The sequence below is a fragment of the Manis javanica genome, chromosome 17 (assembly GCF_040802235.1).
Source record: "Manis javanica isolate MJ-LG chromosome 17, MJ_LKY, whole genome shotgun sequence".
Taxonomy (NCBI): domain Eukaryota; kingdom Metazoa; phylum Chordata; class Mammalia; order Pholidota; family Manidae; genus Manis; species Manis javanica.
This window is the reverse complement of record NC_133172.1, coordinates 64,372,451-64,390,888: the sequence shown is the minus strand read 5'-3', so window position 1 is coordinate 64,390,888 and position 18,438 is coordinate 64,372,451. Positions and strand designations below refer to the sequence as shown.

Below are 18,438 nucleotides of genomic sequence, written 5' to 3'. Positions count from 1 at the left end.
GAATGTACTCATCTGCTATCTTAGGTTTGTATCTAATTTTACCATCTGTAATTTCTGGGTTTGTTTCTCCTGATTTTTCTCTGGGTTGTGTGTCACATTTTCCTGCCTCTTTGCATGTGTGGGAAATTCCTAGTGTGTACCAGACATCACAGTGCAACACTGTTGAATGACTGGTTTTGTCTTTTTCCTTAATAGAATGTTGAAATTTGTTCAGGCAGGTAGTTTACTTAAATGTCAGCACGATCCCTTCAAACCTTATTTTTAAACTTCCTTAAGACAGATCCAGAGCATTCTTTATGGTAGGGTTACTTTAGTCCCACTCCTAAGGAGGGGCCTTTTTGGAGCCTCTGCTGACACCTGGACTTTTCAGGGTAGCCCTTCCACTTGGGCTGGTCAGAGATGAAGGTTTCCCACACGCTGTGAGCTCCAGTGGCAGCCAGTCTCCTAGCTCTCTGGGAGCTGTTCTTCCCCCGTCATTTTCTTTCCCCAGCACAACTTTGCACTGAGCCAAGGACTCAAAGCAAACATCTGGAACTCCTTCGCTCCAATACCCTGCCCCATAAACTCCAGCCTCCCCAGCGGACTTAAAATCTAATCTGTCTCCTGGGTTCAGTGTTCTCTTGGCATCTCCCCACTGAGCCACTAGCTGAAAGTGCCTCCAAGCAGGAAGCTTGATCAACGGGCTCACATGGATTGTTTCTCTTCTCTATGGGATCCCAAACCTGCAATGCTCATTGTCAACTACTGGAAAACAGTTAGCCTTTATATTTTGCTCGGTTTTATAGTCATTCGTGGCAAGAAAGATTCTCTAGTATGTTATTCTGCCATGGCTGGAAGCACAAATCTTACTTTTTACTCATCTATTGGTTGGTTTATTTAGAGATTGTTTTTGGATCTATATAAGCAGGCCTTTCAGTTAAGGGCCCATACAGGCCTCTTACTAAAAATGTTGCTGGGAAAAGAGAGTTGCTTTTCCCACTGAAAGAGGGAAGCCATTAAGACTGCATTACTGGAGGAGGTGGGTCTGCAGTCTACAGACAAAGCCCCGTCCATCTGTAGGTGACTGGCAGACACCTAAAAAGACTGCTGACATTATTTTTCAGTGTTCAAATAATCTCACAACTAGAATATAGATTCACAAATCTTTCTCTGCCCAGAGTAGCAATAACAAATGCCGACTTTGCTAAAGACAATCACAGACCTGAGGACAAAGAAATGACATGACATTATTTTAACCTCAAGAATTTTAGAAAATTATGGTAACCCCTGACCAAATCTGCCCTCAACCAGTAAAAACAGCTACGTGAGATGTAATGCCGTCTAGGTTTTGCTGCCTTTAAAACAAAGGATCAAAATCAACTGAGTAACAAAGACCTTAAAACCTTCAAAGATAACACACTGGCAAGTCATTATTCCACTCAAAGAGCAGCAACCTGGTCACTGAAATTTATTTTGGAAAAAGTCTGTTTTTCATTTAATTGCATAATTTAGACTTATTTCCATTGTTTCTGGGGAGTGGTCACTGTATCATATATGAAAACAGAGAAACATATAAATCTTTGCAAAAGATTGCTCTTAGTGGAAAAATTTTTCAATGCTGTAGAATACATTCTGGTAGTTTTAAGAAGTGAGTTTATGTGTTTTTTATCAGATTGTCAAAATAGCCCTTGATCCCCAAAATACTAGAAAGTTCTATTCTAACATAATTTTTAATGCTTGTACAGTATGTTACATTGTGAAACTCAAACCATACACTTACAACGGGTGCATTTATTATACATAAATTACACTTCAATGACGTTGATCTTTAAAAACCACTCTAAATGAAGTAGGAAAGATGATTTCTAATCTAAGGTCAAAGAAACTCACCCAAGAGCCAGTAATGGAAACACAGTCATGAAGTGACAAAGGAGGGTGTCTTTCTGCTTTGCATCCCTCTCCCTAGAAGAGCTCCACTGGCCCCAAGAAATGTCTCTAAGTAAACCGCTTAGGGTCATTTTTCTACTTAAGTTCTATTGCACCCTTCACTAAGTTTTCAACACCAACTAATATCTGTATTTGTTGAGTGCCGACCATGTGCCCAGCATGGGCTAAAGGCTGCATGTTAGTTCATTTCTTCCTCAGACAACCCCATGAGGTAAGATCATCCCCAATAAATAGGGAAACCAAAGCTTATGCTAGGCATCTTGTCCAAGTCCTCACAGTGGAGAAGGGGTAGAGACAGCATTCAAACCTAAGTCCTTCTGACTCCAAAGTATATGCTCTGACCACAGACAGTAACTGCGGGTCTTAGAGAAAATGCTGACTCATGCAGTAACTTTTGTGCATACATACTGGGTGCCAGACACTGCTCTGGATGGTGGTGGGGAAAACATTAGGGAACAGCAAAGTCTCTGTTCTTATCAAGTTTATACTTCAGCAGGGAGTAGAGATTTAAGCAAAACAAAATAGAACACAAAAGTAATTTGTACGGCATGTTCTGTGATAACCGAAAAAAAAAGAAAGATTGGAAGATGGGATGGGTGTGCGGGGGTAAATGTAATTTGCACTGCGTGTAGTGGGGAAGGCTGAGGCAACATGGGATACCTGAATGTGAGGCGTTCCAGGCAGAGGGGGACGGCCCAGGGAGATCATTGTAGCTAGAGTGGAGCAGCAAGATTGTAAGAAGGTGAGGTGGGTGAGCCTGGGCCCTGGGGGCTATGAAGGAAGGAGGGCAACAGACTGCAAAGGAACAGGAGCAGAAGAGGGATGGGTTAAGGACGGTGACAACACAGGTCAGAGGTCATACCCCAGGTGCTGAGCTTGGAGCCACCACAGGACTTTGCAACATTTGCTTATGGTGTGGAGAGGTTAGGGCTGCTGGCCTTGGCAATAGGAACAATGTCTCAGCAGAGACAGGGAAGGTTGAAGGAGGCAGTTGAGATGTCTGAGCTGGACGTATGAAACCCAAGATCAGGAGCTGGCAATGTCAATATGCTATCAGAAGTGGAACAGATACACAACCAGCAAAGTCCTAACATGACCAACATCACAAGGAGGTCCACATTAATATCCTTTTTCTCTATTCACACACCTAAGCAACTGCCATTTTTTAATTTCTCCTAAACACCCTGTCTTCTGTCCATTTATCCTCCTTCAGCAGGCATCAACTCTGCTTCAGAGACACATGCCATAGCGTGGTTACAAGCACAAGTTTTAAGTCACAAAGCATCATGACACAGCAGCATTCCCAAAATGTACAGCTGTCCTCAAAAAAAAACTGCTATTGTTGTGAAAGGCTAAATCTGGAGGGTCTGGAAAGGAGAAAATACCTGATAAGATGTCCATGAGAGTGACCAACCTCAGAACACTGTGGTTTCAGCCCATCAACAGGTGGGTGGAAAGAAGACTTGAGAGAGGTCAAGAAAGTGAGTGGGAAATTTACAGACGAAGCACAGGGGAGACACAATTGGCCACTGCCCTCGGCCATAGGAGCTGGGGGAGCCGGGTGCCCAGCACGCGGCAGCTGCTCGGGGTGCTCCCTCTCGTTCTGAGTGTGCCTGAAACTTTCCAAACAAAAAGTTAGAAAGAAAGGGATAAGAAACGGGACAGGGGAGAGGGGTTACTTTCTATTTAAGAATCAGAAGAGGTGGATGGAGAGGATGGACAAAGTGAAGAAGGCGCTGCAGTCCCATCTCCACCAGATTACAGGGTGGGGCTGGTCTACCTTAAGAGGGAAGGTCAGTGACCAAACCAACCTGCCAGGCGGCTGTCACACGCCCCACTATTTGATGATGGGTCCCTTAACTTGCCAACCTTATGTAAAGCAGGAGCAACTGCAAAAATCAAGGGATAACTTGAAAAGGGTCGCTGGTGTACCCATAGAATCCAGACCTACCATTCGGCAAACGGCCACCGAGTCCCTACGGTGCGCGGAACACACAGCGAAGGGGACACAAGGTGAGCAAACAACACCTGCCAGCACAGAGCGGCGGAGGTGCACAGCAAGACGAGGCACGCACGTGCGGCATTACAGACAGGGGCCGGCGCCACGGAGGCCTCGGCGTTCATGCCTTCCCTCCACACCTACTGGTTTTCCCTGCGCCAGACACCTGCTGCGCCGACAGCGAGCGGTGAGGCACCAAGGCCTGGCTCGGGAATCGAAAAGGAGAGCGCCAGTAAAGACCCTGCAAAAGCTTGGCGCAGAGCCGCCCAACCCCGAGATCTAGCCAAGGTCCCCAGGCCTGGGCCGTGAGGCCCCACCCACCCCGGACAGCCCCGCCCCTCCCGCTGCGGCCCGGGCCCCGCAGCGCCCCGCCCGTGACGTCACGACTGCGCCCCCACCCACCCACCCACCCACCGCCCCCGCCCCGGACAGCCCCGCTCCTCACCAGCTCGAACCGGTTGTTGACTCGGACGCCCTCCTTGCCTGCGTCTCCAGGGCGCCGGCCGGCTGGCCCACGCTTTGGGCCTTCCTCTTCCGCGTCTTCGTCATCACGGAGAACAAACTGCAGGGCACCAGGCCCGAGGGGCTCCTGGCCGCGCTGTTCCCCCCTCAGCCTCCGGAGGGCCCGGCGCGACATACGACCCAACGGCCACTGACGTCCGAAGACGGAGGAGGAAGAGCAGAAAGGAGAGGGGCTAGCGCGCCTGCGCACTGACGGCGCGCTGGCGCGGAGCTGGCGTGCCGCGTCTGCGCGCGGCCCCCCGGAACTTCCTCTCCGTCATCGTGGCGTCAGAGAAGGTGCGGGCACGTCCGGGGGAGTTCTCGCGCGAGTGGGGCACCTCCGGGCGGCCGGTTTTCCGGACGCGGGCGGGTTGCAACTCGGCGGTGGCGCCTTCTCTGCCCTTCTGCGCGGCTCCTTGGGCGGGAGGAGCTCCCCACGCTGCGGCTTCTGGACAGCCCCCTGGACGGCCTGAACCCCGTCTTCGGGGATTTGTGCTGTCATTTATCTGCCCGGTGATTCCCGGGAATCCGTGGTCCCGGACGGAGGCCATTTCTCCTACGGTGCGTCAGACCTCCTGCGAAGGAGACCTTTGCAATAAAGACCAAGGCCATCCCCTAGAGATTCGAAGGGGGATCTGGCATTGATATTTTTTAAAGCCTTTCAAGGAGTTAAAATGCGCAGGCAGCAGGATCGAGAACTGCACTGTAGAGTTCCGATGCGGGAGCCAGGTGATCTGGGGAGACCCCAAAGTTAGAAGGGAGAGTCCGGTCTGGAGCGTGGACGTGGCTCTCGCTGTGGAGCCCGCCCAGGCGTGTACCTCGTCCTGGGAGGTAGGCGTCCTCCCTTTTGCAGGTAAAGGAAGGGACTCTAGAGTAAGTAACTGGCCCGTGTAGAATCAGGATTGCATTCGGGTTTGTGGTTCCAGGGTTCAAATTAGGAAGACCGCTGGCAGGGACCGAGAAGAAGAGGCAGGGATGGGGTGGGTCATGGCCCCTTGGATCCCTCTCCCCTCATCTCCACCCTATCCCACCTCCTAAGTCTGAGGACCCGTTGCTTAGGTTGGGGTTTTCGCCAAAGAGCACGGGCACCTGGTCAGTCAGCCTGTACCGGGCACTAGGATCTTGAAATACCTCCCATGGGCTGGCACACAGTTGCTGCCTCAAGCCCCCGCATGCCCCACCTGCTCCATCTGCTCCCCTGGAGCCCAGCGACTAAAGGGTCATGCCCAGCAAAGGCAGAACCTCCAGGACACATTCTGAGTGTCCAAGTCCAGGCTAGTTAATCAGCTTTTGTGTCACCTCTGGGCCAGGGGTGTGACCAGTTCGTGCAGACTTTTTGCCTTGCCTCTGGATGGAAATGTGGGATTCTGAACCTGGAGCTGCTTCTGCTCTGACCTCTACAAGGCAGCAGCTGTGTGATGCTGTGGGGAGGCAACATCAGGCTCAACTTGAGTGGTGCCTGCCTGCACTGAACAGATAACTCAGAACATGAGTCTCCTGTACCATCAGAGGCCTGGTTCCCAGCAAGGAAAGTTTGGTTGTAAATGGTTCTAGAGTAAATGACCTCTGTTGGTCAAGATGTAAATTCGGTGAGGCGAAGGCAGGGCTTGGCTAGCAGGCTGAACTGCACAGCTTTCTGTACCCGTGTCATCAGGAGCCCAGCAGAGCCAAGGGTGTTCATGCCAGACTTCACCTGCAAGCTCTCTGCAGGCCCCTCAGCACAGCTAAGCTGCCTGAGGATGGGTTTTTATTCTCTGCATATGGGTCTTTATTTCCAAGTGTTCCTGTATGGATTAGAACCGGTCTCCACACATTGGGAGTTTGGGCTTTCTAGTGTTGCCAGCCCTTTCCTGTAGGCTTAGAACAATGACGGCAGTGTTTCTTCCCGGGAGCATCTGCCCATGGGGATATGGCACACTGTGGCCACATGAGCGTGGCGATTCCTTGCGCTGTCTGCATCTGATTTCTCATTTTAAGTAGTAGCAATGTCCCTGCCCGTGAAGAGCTCAGAGCAAGTGCAAGGAGCTGGCAGTTTTTACTGGCTGCTCTAATTTTGTGTGATTGAATGCCCTGGACCCCAGCTGAGGAAAGTATCCTCTGCTATCTGTTGCAAGTCCTGTACCTTGAGGCCTCCTCTAGGCCCATGTCCCTGTGGCGGGCATTAGAGCCTGGCATCCAGTAGACCTGGGTTGAGATCCCAAGCAGGCTGTGTATCTTTGGCCAAATTGCTTCACCTCCCTGGCACTCAATTTTCCTCGTCTTCAAGGTGAGATGACAACAGAAGCCACCTCCCAGGTGCATGTATGCATACAGAGCACGTAGATGCTCTTCTGGCCTCTCCTGGAGAGCACAGTGGAGGTGCCCCAGCCTTTGAGCCCTGGGGAGTCTCTCCCCAGAGAAAAGGACCCAGGGATCTGGGATGAAGCCAGAGCGTCCAAGCTGGCAGGACACAGGCTGCAGGCTGAGCCGCTGCTCCACACACAGACCTGCTGACCGTAGAACCAGGATGGTCAGATGGTGATGTTGGGCATCGTGGACCAGAGCAGGCCTGAGTGCCCTCACCTCATTGTGGGCATCCTGCCTGTGCACTGGAGGGCAGGTGGTAGGCCCCTCAGAGCCCAGCTTCTGCCCTTGGAGGACACACGCCCTGCTGTGTCTGGATAGTTCTCAGTCCACACTCCAGACAGAAGACTGAGATCACCTTTATTAGGCCAAGGGTGGCTGTGGTACAGATCTCAGAGGTGCTCCCGGTGCTGGGACCCGGCATTGCCACAGCTCTCAGAGCAGCACCATTCCTGGACCTCTTGAGTGAGGAGGACAGAAGTACCGCAGACAGCTAGGGCATGGATGCTGGGTAGAGGGCCAGGAGCATGCTTAGCCTCAGACCCTCCAATTGGAAGGGATGCCTGGTGGACACACCAGGAGGGTCTCTACCCACTCAGAGGCTACCAGGTGTTGCTGCAGCCCACGTCTCTGCTGAGTGCAGGGGCAAGCTGGATGCTCCTGTCCACCTGGGCCAAGGTGCCCGTTCCAGCCTGGACATCCACCCAGGGAGGGGAAGCTGCCATGATTTCATCCTTGTGATGGAGAAGAGAACAAACATGGGTGGCGGGAGTGGGGGTGTCTCTCGAATCCTGTGCCCTACCTCCAACCTGCCCTACATCCTATCTGAGTGAAAAAACATTCCCATTCCATCCCTTGCCCCACCCAGGGGATCCCCAGAGGAAACAGCCTCCCCCAGGGAGGGTCCTGGAGTTAGCCTGACCCCAAATGAACTCTGGGGCCAGGAAGCAGGTATATAAATATATAGGCTGTGTGTATATATTATATAAATGTGTCTGTATATGTATATATGTACATGCACAAGAGGGCCGGCTGGCAGCTGCACCCCAAGATGGGCAGTTTCTTGGCCTGCTTCAGAACTGGCCTGGCTCCTCCCTGGAGGCCTGGCCACCTTGAAAAGCCACTGCCCAGGTGGCCCAGAGTAGTCAAGGGCCTTCACTTGAAGTCGAGAGTCCAGGTATGAGGGAGGTACAGGGACTGGGTCTGGCGGGCACGTCGAGGTGTGTTAAAGGCGTCCACACTCTTGCGGCTGGAGCACACCACATCCGCCACAAAGCTAGTGCAGTCGCTGCAGACATCCTTCAGGAGACAGCCATGGGTGTAGATGTGTGGGAATGCCTCCTCCACACTCTGCCACTGGGGCCCCTGCAGGGATCTGGGGCAGAGAGGGCTGTCAGGGAAGCCCCCTGCCCACTTCTCCATGTCCACATAGTCCTAGCCCAGGCAAAAGCTCTTCCTGGAGAGGAACTTGATTCCTGGGCTTTGACCAGCCAGTTCACTTCACATCATGCTACTTGGCTGCCAGAGGCCTCAGGCATCTGTTTCAGAACAACTGCCTCGGATTCCCATTTCCTTGGGGTATCCCACCAAACCCACCCACCCACCTCAGCTCCCTAGTTAGTGACAATGCCCAACCACCACAGGGACTTTGGCAAAGGGCAAAGAAACGCACTGGAAGGTGTCTTTTTTCTGTGCCGATGTGGTTTTGGCAGTTGACACCCTCTGAAGACTCTCAAAGCCCAGTGTGTAGACAGGGATGTGTGCAAACTTCTTAGAAGGCATCTTCATCTATAACGCAAAGGAAGATGTGCACAGATGCATCCCCCAGAGATAGTCCAGCAGGGGCAAGCCTAGAGGTCACCACTTGCCCTCCGACCCCAAGTGATTCTCACCTTCATGCTGCAGGAAGCACAGACAGCTCTGGAAGGGAAAATGGGAGATAATCAGCTGTGAAGACGCCCACAAAGAAACCACTGCTCCTGGCCTCTGCGTCCCACCCAGCACACGTGCCAGTCACAGTCTTTGCCTTCTGCTTGACCCTTGCACATGTCTGTGTTTCACTTCCACTTTACTCCCAAATCTTACTCTGCTTTTTACTTAACTCTACACCCAAAATACTTCTGCCCCTCATAGCTCTTTTTTTCAGATATCCGGTCTGGAGTTTCCCATATCCTCCATGTTTGCATGGATTCTTCTCACCACAGAAGCAACATCTGAGCCAGAGGGCCCTTGGTCGAGATGCTCAGTTTTAGGCAAAGATTAACCCTTTTTTATTCCCCATATTTGGTTTCAGGAATACCTTTTTGTAAAAATTCAAATATTAGAATTGTAATTTAGAGAGGAATCCTCTCCTGTAATAAAAGCCCATCCTCAGAGATGATCCCTGCCGGCAACAGAGCTTCTGTTCTCCAGATCTACTCAGGCACATATTAACAAAAGTACATATTTAAAATAACAATAAATGAAATGGCGTGTTGTGCATACTATTCTATAAAGACACATGAGGGGGGCTCTTCTGCACATTAGTATGAATTGTGCAAATTTATTTTTTAAACCAAAGGCCCATGGCTGTAATTGCTAGATGGGATGACCCAATGAAGCCAATTAGGTCTTAAAATTTAAAAAAATAAAACAAAGGGCTATGTTCTGCATAGATATCCCATACTTGTATGCCAACAAACCTCAGGGTAAATTTAATTTTATTTAATCATGGTCAAGGAATATACTTTGTATGACTTGAATCCTTTTACACTTTTGAGACTTGTTTTCTGATGCAAAATATGGGCTATTTTGGTAAATGTTCTGTGTACACTTGAGAAAAGTGTTCTGCTGTTGGGTGGGTGGTGTTCCATAAATGTCAACTAGGTCAAGTTGGTTGATGGTGTTCAAATCTTCTGTATCCTTAGTTTTTTTTCTGCCTACAAGCTTTATCAGTTATTGAGAGAAGGGTATCGAAATCTCTTAATTACAATTGTAGATCTATTTTTCCTTGCAGTTCTATTACATTTTTATTCCATGAATTTTGAATCTCTGTGCTGTTTGTATAAAGTGTTTGGCATTTCCTCCCTTTATCATTATGAAATAAGCTGCTTTATCTCTACTAATATTTTATAGGATATTAATATATCAACTCTAGCTTTAGACTCTTGTTGGCATTCTAATCCTTTCTCCACCCTCCTTCTAACCGGTTTGTGTCATTTACTGATACGTCTTGTCGGCAGCAGATGATCTGGCTTCCTTTAGTAAGTCTGGGAAGCTGCCTTGATCTTGGCTCTTTGGAACGTTCACAGGTAACTACTGACGAGTGGCTTTAAGTCCACCATCTTGCTGTTTGCTTTCTTTTTGTCCTGTTTGTTCTTTGTTACCTTTCCCTGTTTCTGCCTCTTCTATTAAAGGACTGTTTGTTTATGATTCCATCTTATTTTCTTTGTTGACTTATAAGCTGTTCCTCCGATATTTTGGCGGCTGCTTTCAGGCATATAGTGTGTGTGTGACTGAACCCCAGTCTACCACCTCAGTGGGGTATAAGCACCTTAGACTCGCATACTTCCCATTCATCCTGCCTTAGTCTTAATGCTGTTAACAATACTTTTTACAGTTACATATGTTATAGACCCCACAGTACATTAACATTTTTGCATGCCTGGAAATTTTTTATTGTATACTAGACACTGAATTTTACCTTGTTGGGTGCTGGATATTAGTTTACCTTTTTTTTTTGTTATCATTAATCTACAATTACATGAAGAACATTATGTTTACTAGGCTCCCCCCTTCACCAAGTACCCCCCCACACCCCATTACAGTCACTATCCATCAGCGTAGAATCACTACTTGTCTTCCCTATGTTGCACAGCCCTCCCCATGCCCCCCTCTACATGCTAATTATACATGCTAATCGTAATACCCCCTTTCTTTCTCCCCGCCTTATCCCTCCCTTCCCACCCATCCTCCTCAGTCCCTTTCCCTTTGGTAACTGTTAGTCCATTCTTGGGTTCTGTGATTCTGCTGCTGTTCTGTTCCTTCAGTTTTTCTTTTTCTCTCTTTTTTTCTTTTTTTTTCTTTTGGTATCATTAATCTACAATTACATGAAGGACATTATGTTTACTAGGCTCCACCCTTCACCAAGTCCCCCCCACATTCTCCTTCACAGTCACTGTCCATCAGCATAGTAAGATGCTGTAAAATCACTACTTGTCTTCTCTGGGTTGTAGAGCCCGCCCCATACCCCCTCCACATTATATATGCTAATTGTAATGCCCCCTTTCTTTTTCTTTTTCCCCACCCTTATCCCTCCCTTCCCACCCATCCTCCCCAGTCCCTTTCCCTTTGGTCCCATTCTTGGGTTCTGTGATTCTCCTGCTGTTTTGTTCCTTCAGTTTTCCTTTGTTCTTATACTGCACATATGAGTGAAATCGTTTGGTGCTTGTCTTTCTCCGCCTGGCTTATTTCACTCGGAATAATACCCTCTAGCTCCATCCATGTTGTTGCAAATGGAAGGATCTGTTTTTTTCTTATGGCTGAGTAATATTCCATTGTGTATATGTACCACATCTTCTTTATCAATTCATCTACTGATGGACATTTAGGTTGCTTCCATATCCTGGCTGTGGTAAATAGTGCTGCAGTAAACATAGGGGTGCATCTGTCTTTTTCAAACCGGGCTACTGCATTCTTAGTGTAAATTCCTAGAAGTGGAATTCCTGGGTCAAATGGTAGGTCTATTTTGAGCTTTTTGAGGAATCTCCATACTGCTTTCCACAATGGTTGAACTAATTTACATTCCCACCAGCAGTGTAGGAGGGTTCCCCTTTCTCCACAACCTCGCCAACATTTGTTGTTGTCTTTTTGATGGTAGCAATCCTTACTGGTGTGAGGTGATATCTCATTGTGGTTTTAATTTGCATTTCTCTGATAACTAGCAAGGTGGAGCATCTTTTCATATGTCTGTTGGCCATCTGAATTTCTTCTTTGGAGAACTGTCTGTGCAGCTCCTCTGCCCATTTTTTAATTGGATTATTTGCTTTTTGTTTGTTGACGTGCGTGAGCTCTTTATATATTTTGGATGTCAACCCTTTATCGGATATGTCATTTATGAATATATTCTCCCATACTGTAGGATGCCTTTTTGTTCTATTGATGGTGTCCTTTGCTGTACAGAAGCTTTTCAGCTTGATATTGTCCCACTTGTTCATTTTTGCTTTTGTTTCCCTTGCCCGGGAAGATATGTTCATGAAGAAGTCACTCATGTTTATGTCCAAGAGATCTTTGCCTATGTTTTTTTCTAGGAGTTTTATGGTTTCATGACTTACATTCAGGTCTTTGATCCATTTCGAATTTACTTTTGTGTATGGGGTTAGGCAGTGATCCAGTTTCATTCTCTTACATGCAGCTGTCCAGTTTTGCCAGCACCATCTGTTGAAGAGACTGTCATTTCCCCATTGTATGTCCATGGCTCCTTTATCGTATATTAATTGACCATATATGTTTGGGTTAATGTCTGGAGTCTCTATTCTGTTCCACTGGTCTGTGGTTCTGTTCTCATGCCAGTACCAAATTCTCTTGATTACTGTGGCTTTGTAGTAGAGCTTGAAGTTGGGGAGCAAGATCCCCCCCACTTTATTCTTCCTTCTCAGGATTACTTTGGCTTTTTGGGGTCTTTGGTGTTTCCATATGAATTTTTGAACTATTTGTTCCAGTTTGTTGAAGAATGTTGTTGGTAATTTGATAGGGATTGCATTAAATCTGCAGATTGCTTTGGGCAGGATGGTCATTTTGACGATATTAATTGTTCCTAGCCAGGAGCATGGGATGAGTTTCCATTTGTTAGTGACCTCTTTATCTTGTAGTTTTCAGGGTATAGGTCTTTCACTTCCTTGGTTAGGTTTATTGCTAGGTATTTTATTCTTTTTGATGCAATTGTGAATGGAATTGTTTTCCTGATTTCTCTTTCTATTAGTTCATTGTTAGTGTATAGGAAAGCCACAGATTTCTGTGTGTTAATTTTGTATCCTGTAACTTTGCTGTATTCCAGTATCAGTTCTAGTAGTTTTGGAGTGGAGTCTTTAGGGTTTTTTATGTACAGTATCGTGTCATCTGCAAATAGTGACAGTTTAACTTCTTCTTTACCTATTTGGATTGGTTGTATTTGTTTTTAGTTTACCTTTTAAAGAGTTATAAGAAAATAATCTTACATATTTATCTTAGTAGTTGCTATTTCTAGTGCTCTTCATTGCTTTATATAGATTCAGATTTCCATCTGGTATCATTTTCCTTCTGTGTGAAGGATTTGTTTTACATTTGTTCTCATGTGGTCTGCTGGTGAGGATTTCTTGGGTTTTTGAATTCCTGGAAATGCCTTTACTTTTGCCTTCATTTTTAAAACATTATTTTTGAATATAGAACTCTAGATTGACTTTTTTATTCTCTCAGTTCTTTAAAGATGTTGTTTCACTGTCATCTCACTTGCACCATTTCAAAGAGAAATCTGTAGTAATCTTTGTCTTTCCTCTCATGTCTACTTGCTGACTAATTTAAAATATTTCTCTTTATTATTGGTTTCAATCAGTCTGATTAATATGTGTCTAGGTGGTTTTATTCATGTTTCTTGTGTTTGGGGTTCATTGAGTTTATTATGAGTTTATATTTTTCATAAAATTTGAAAAACTTTTTTAGCCTTCTTTTCTTCAAATACTTTTTCTGTCCCCCACTTTTCCTTTGGGGACTTTAATTAGACCTGTAATTGGCTTCTCAACACTACCCCACAGCCCACAGATGGCTTTTTCATTTTTAAAATTATGTTTCCTCTCAATGTTTTCATTTTGGATAGTTTTCTACTGGTATTCTTTGAGTTCGCTAATCTTTTATTTTGCATATTTTTTTGAATGTTTAATCTGCCACCAGTCTCACCCAGCGTAATTTTCATCCCAAACATTCTAGTTTTCATGTCTACATTTTGATTTGTCTTCCTTATATCTTTGGTGCCTCTTACTTTTTGAACATAAGAAATGCAGTTCAAAACTTCAGTGTCCTTTATCTGTTAATTCTCCCATCTGTCAGTTCCGAGTGATATTGATTTGATTGCTTTTTCTCATCCTGGGTTACTTTCCTGCTTATCTGGTAATCTTTGTTTGGATGCCAAATGTTTTATCTCAGTGCTTGATGCTCTTATTTCTATTCTTCAGCTTTGTTGTGGGAAGCAGTTAAGACTCTGGGGAGGGCTTGGTTCCCTTCAGGTCTTGCTTTTGTGTTCGTTAGGTCTGGAGTAAAGCGCCGCCTAGGGGCACTTAATCCTTACTAGTTAGCCAAGACCTTCCTGTGCATCCCACTCAGTGGCCCATGAATTACAGCATTTCAACCATAGGAACAGACGCTATTCCTGTTATTGTTTCTTTAAACCTTTAGGACAGGGTCAGTACACTTTTTCTGTAGAGTAAGATAGTAAACATTTTAGGTGTGGCTAAATGAATAATGAATAAATGGATGGGTGTAGCTGTGGTCCAATGAAGCTTCAAAAAATGGGCATCATGCCAGATTTAGGCAATCCCTGCTTCAGGAGGATTCTTTCCCAGCCTTCAGTAACTTCCTTGCAGGTTACGTACGTGCTGACCCCGTGCTCTGCTGAATACTCAAGGGCACCGTATGTGGGTCCCTGGGGCTCTGCTGCCAGCTGCCATGAGGAAGTCTGCACGCAGCTCTAGCTGCCTTGGTCTCCCTGTGCTCTCGGCTTTGCCTCCTCCACTCGGAGCCACACAGGCTCCAGCTTGTGACCTAGGACTCCACACAATCGAGGCAATCATTGGGCTCATCCTGCCTGTTACCCATTTGTTGCCTGACATCTAATGTCTTGAAAAACCCATCATTTGTTTTGTTTATTGACTGATTGCTTCAGGTGGAAGGTGCCTGTTCTGGTACCTGTTACTCCACCTTGGCTGAAAGTGGGACCTCTTAGCTGTTTAGATTAAAAGTTAATTAAATTAAAAGTCTGTTCCATAGTTGCATTAGTTGTGGCGCACAGTGAACATCGCCCTTTATAGGAATTCTATTGGACAGTGGCTCCCACCTCTGCCTCCCCACGTTAGTTCACAGGCACGGTGCTCACAGAAGGCTCACCTCTTACAGAAGAGACAGGAGGGCGGCCAGGAGAACAGTGGGAACTTGGCTCGACAGCAGCAACAGATCTGTAAGAATCAGCCTGGGTAGAGACCGGTTTTGCCCCAGGCTCGCTGGGCCCGGTCCTGTCCTCACCTGCCCCTCGCCCAGGGCCCCTGCCTGGTGAGGTTGCCGCCCAGGGTCCAACTGGCTTACCTTCCCCTTCTTTAGGCTGCTGAAGAGCTCCTTGTTCTGCAGGAACTTCTCCATCTCGGCCTTCACCAGCACACGGCGCACGCCAATCACCTCCTCCACAGTCAGAGCGAGGCTCTCCACGGGGTGACTGAACTCCTGGGCACAAGAGATGGAGAGCCGGTGCTCACTCAGGTCCGCGGGAACGAGCCTTCTGGGAGTCTCCCTAAGTCCCTCCTTCCCTGGGGACCCTGACATCCTCTGGCCTCCATCTGACTGGAGCTCAGCAGCGTCCTAGTGCCCTGTTCTTCCGCTAATCAGTGCTTGGGGGCCACACATGCGCCCTGTGCCCTCTCTGACGGGGTCCTGCTGCAGGGCTGGGTCTCTTGTGACTCGATGCTGCCCACCACCCATCTGGCCTGCCTCTGGTCCCTCGACATATCCCCTTCAGCCCACCCCCACCTTTGTTCAAGCACTCCCCAGGCCTGAAACCTCTGCCTCCCACCTTCACACACCACAGCCAGTCAGAACCAAACGGTCTCAGACCCACCCTTCTCCCCCTGGAATCCTTCATGGAGCGCTCTCCCTTGGCATCTCACTCCAGCAGGGCTCTGGGTCGGCCCGTCTGTAGGCAGCATGAGTCCTACTCAGGACAGTTGCCTCCCCAGAGGCTGTCATGGCGAGTGCATCCTGTTTTACCTCCAGGGCAAAGCATAGACCCCAACCTCCCAACACCTCATCTACTCTTCTGTAAAGTGGATTGTTTCAGCCCCACCGAGATGATGTGGAAGCCCTTAGCTTAACGCCCAGCACCTCGAGTTAAAGTTAGTGACTGAGATGAGGTGTCAGCGTGCCTGCCACAAAGATGGGAGCAAGACCTGTTTCATGTTTTCAGGGGATTATCATGTATAGGGTTGCTGAACATGTGGTACACCTGGCCTGAAGAATCAGGTCCTCTGGCTACTGAGTTTTGTATCCAATGGCCTGATGGTGCTGTTTATGTTAAGACAAGCCTTCTAACCCTTATGGATGTTATCCTAATAGCACTTGCCAGGAGAGCACATGTCAGGAGCAAAGAAACCAGCAGGTGGTTCCTCAGACTGGCTGTGGGTACTTGCTCAGGTGGAGGTGGGGTCCCTGAGTCTGGTACCCAGACCCTCTACAAAACACTCAAGGTCTGGGCTGAGAAAGCACTGTGGGACGTGCCATTTTAAAAAGTATCCACCACTCCTTTACATCCCTGCCTTCAAGAAGTGGGCCTTAACTCCCCTCCTGCGAATGGACTTAGTGACTCATAATAATGAACAGATTAAGGTGGAAATGACAATGTGGCACTTCTGGGTGGCTTCTGCCTAGCTCTCAGGCCATGTGCTGTGGGGGACACCAGCCACCACAATGTGAGGACACTTACACAGCCTCGTGGAAGGTCCATGCGGGAGACACTGAGGCCTCCTGACCGCAGCCGTGTGGGGAGCCACCTTGGATATAGCCCCTCCAGCCCCGACTGAGCCTTCACACATGACGGCAGCCCCTGCTGGCACACCAAGGTGAGCCAGATGCAGCCAGATCCACTTCTGGGCTACTGGCCCTTAGAAGTTGTGTGTTGACACATGTCTGTCATTTTAAGCTGCTAGGCTGTGGAGTGCCACATAACTCCTATAGGACCCAGGGGAGTAGTAACAGCACCTTACATTTATGTCATACTTGTACTTTTCAGAGCATTTTAATCTATTCTCCTTTGAACCTCTTGATAAAACTCAGAGAGACTGTGACAGAGATAACACCACTGACCGACCAGCAGGCACTCTGTGCGCCAGAGGCACTTCCCCACCTATCCCACTTGAGAATATTGAATACCAACGCTCAAGTCCAAGGCAGAGGGACTCAAGACGTCAGCAAGTGTTAGCTCTTCACGATCAAATCACAGAATTCACGGATGACAGGACCGAGGTGCAGAGGGGAGCCTCACGGTGGCAGGACAGAGTTGAGTTTCAATCCATAAAATGCTCTCTGGTCACACCACACTGCCCTCAAGGTACAGGGTGTCCAGGTTTCTCATCTGTCCTAACTCCCACAGAGATGAGACTAAGAACTTAAGATGTCCCCTGTCCCCTTGGCAAGGTCCCTATCTGGCCTGGGGCTGCAGTGCCCAGAAGTCAGCAGCAAAGACCTGTGTCCCTCACCGTTCCATCAGCAGACCCAGCCACACCCCCTGCTGCTGGCCCTGTCCTGGGGAGGGTGACAGGCCTGCCAGAGACCCCACCCCTGCCACCTGGGACCACAATGCCAACATCACCCACCAGCCACAGGTGGTGGGTGTCCGGCCTGTCCTCTGCTGAGCCCAGGTTGCTGCGTTGCGGGGAACTGGGGTCAGGCTGAGCTCGGATGCTCACAGGGAAGGGACCTGGAGGAAGAGCACGGGAGCCCGTCAGGACAGCAGCACAGATTCTGCTGTGTGAGGGCTGTGCCTGGGGACAGTGGAGATGGCCTGTCTGGCGGTAGCAGGCAGTGGGGGAGCCAGCAAGGAAAAGGTTAAGTAGAGTGTGTCACCCACACCAGAGCCCATGCAGTGCAGCAGGCCTGAGGGACCCCTGGAGGTGCCACAAATGAGCCACCACTGGAAGTCCCATGACGTGGCCATGGCAGCCGGTGGTGCTGGCTCCTCAAACCAGAGGCAGCACCAGCCTGCAACTCACACTGGAGGCCTGGAGGGCAGAGGGTGAGAGTAAGGGGCAGACACACCTCCAGCTGAGGTCTGAGCCTCATGGACAGAGGCAGTCCAGTGAGGTTCAGACCTCTTCACACCAGAAAGTAAATCAGAATTACGGAGTGCGACCATCTTGAAGTGGCCTTGAGGGCAGAGGTGTCTGGTGGGAAGCACTAGGTGGCGTGGCCACCCCAAGTGCTATCAGCACTCCGCGGAGCACAGCCCCCGCAGGGCCTGTAGGGCCGTTCTGTCCTTCATGGTGACCAAAGGGGATAGAGGGGTCCATGAGAAATCCCAGCTGACAAGTCAGGGTCCAGGGCAGCCCGCTGGTTCACTGTGGTCACGTTTCCACTGACAGAAAGACTAGAAGGGTCTGTCCATCATCACCCTTCAATCATCCTCTCCACCCACCTATACAGCTTGCTTTCTCTCTACCAACATGCTACAGTAGTCTCTATTACTGTAAAAAAGGTCATGGGAATTTTTTAGTTTTTGAACAATGTTTTACAATAAATGTGGGTTACTAGTTTAATAAAAAACATTTTCAAGTTAAAAAAAAATAGGGATTGCCTGCCAGGGGCAACAGGATGTCCCCAGGTGCTGCCTGCTCGGAAAGACGAAGGCACCCAGGCCAGGGAGCAGGGTGCCCAGCATAGTGGCAAGGGGGGAGTGTCGTGGC

The 18,438-nt window shown here is 48.5% G+C and overlaps 2 protein-coding genes and 1 long non-coding RNA gene across 8 annotated transcripts in view; 1 reads left to right on the top strand and 2 right to left on the bottom strand.

Annotated features, from left to right (window-relative positions):
* TCF25 (TCF25 ribosome quality control complex subunit) overlaps window positions 1–4,660 on the bottom strand; it is a 22,009-nt gene extending 17,349 nt beyond the window's left edge. The window contains exon 1 of one of the 3 annotated variants that reach the window (XR_012126965.1): window positions 4,371–4,660. Coding sequence is in view for 2 of the 3 variants with exons in the window: in XM_073226813.1 (XP_073082914.1) it covers window positions 4,371–4,562 (192 nt within the window). In the remaining variant the exon portion in view is untranslated. The remainder of the gene's footprint in view (window positions 1–4,370) is intronic. The other 2 variants (XM_073226813.1, XM_073226812.1) reach the window with 2 other exon arrangements.
* LOC140847218 (uncharacterized) lies at window positions 4,586–18,438 on the top strand. Its single transcript, XR_012126976.1, has 3 exons — window positions 4,586–4,723; window positions 15,092–15,247; window positions 16,814–18,438. It is a non-coding gene; the product is annotated as an uncharacterized lncRNA (long non-coding RNA).
* Window positions 7,116–18,438, bottom strand: part of SPIRE2 (spire type actin nucleation factor 2) — a 39,209-nt gene continuing 27,886 nt past the window's right edge. For 3 of the 4 annotated variants that reach the window (XM_036993902.2, XM_036993899.2, XM_036993900.2), the window contains 6 exons: window positions 17,353–17,456; window positions 15,077–15,211; window positions 14,882–14,949; window positions 8,662–8,689; window positions 8,442–8,557; window positions 7,116–8,144 (listed from right to left, as the gene is read on the bottom strand). In XM_036993902.2, the coding sequence (XP_036849797.1) occupies window positions 7,925–8,144; window positions 8,442–8,557; window positions 8,662–8,689; window positions 14,882–14,949; window positions 15,077–15,211; window positions 17,353–17,456 (671 nt within the window). In that variant the 3' untranslated portion in view covers window positions 7,116–7,924. The remainder of the gene's footprint in view (window positions 8,145–8,441; window positions 8,558–8,661; window positions 8,690–14,881; window positions 14,950–15,076; window positions 15,212–17,352; window positions 17,457–18,438) is intronic. The other variant, XM_036993901.2, reaches the window with a different exon arrangement.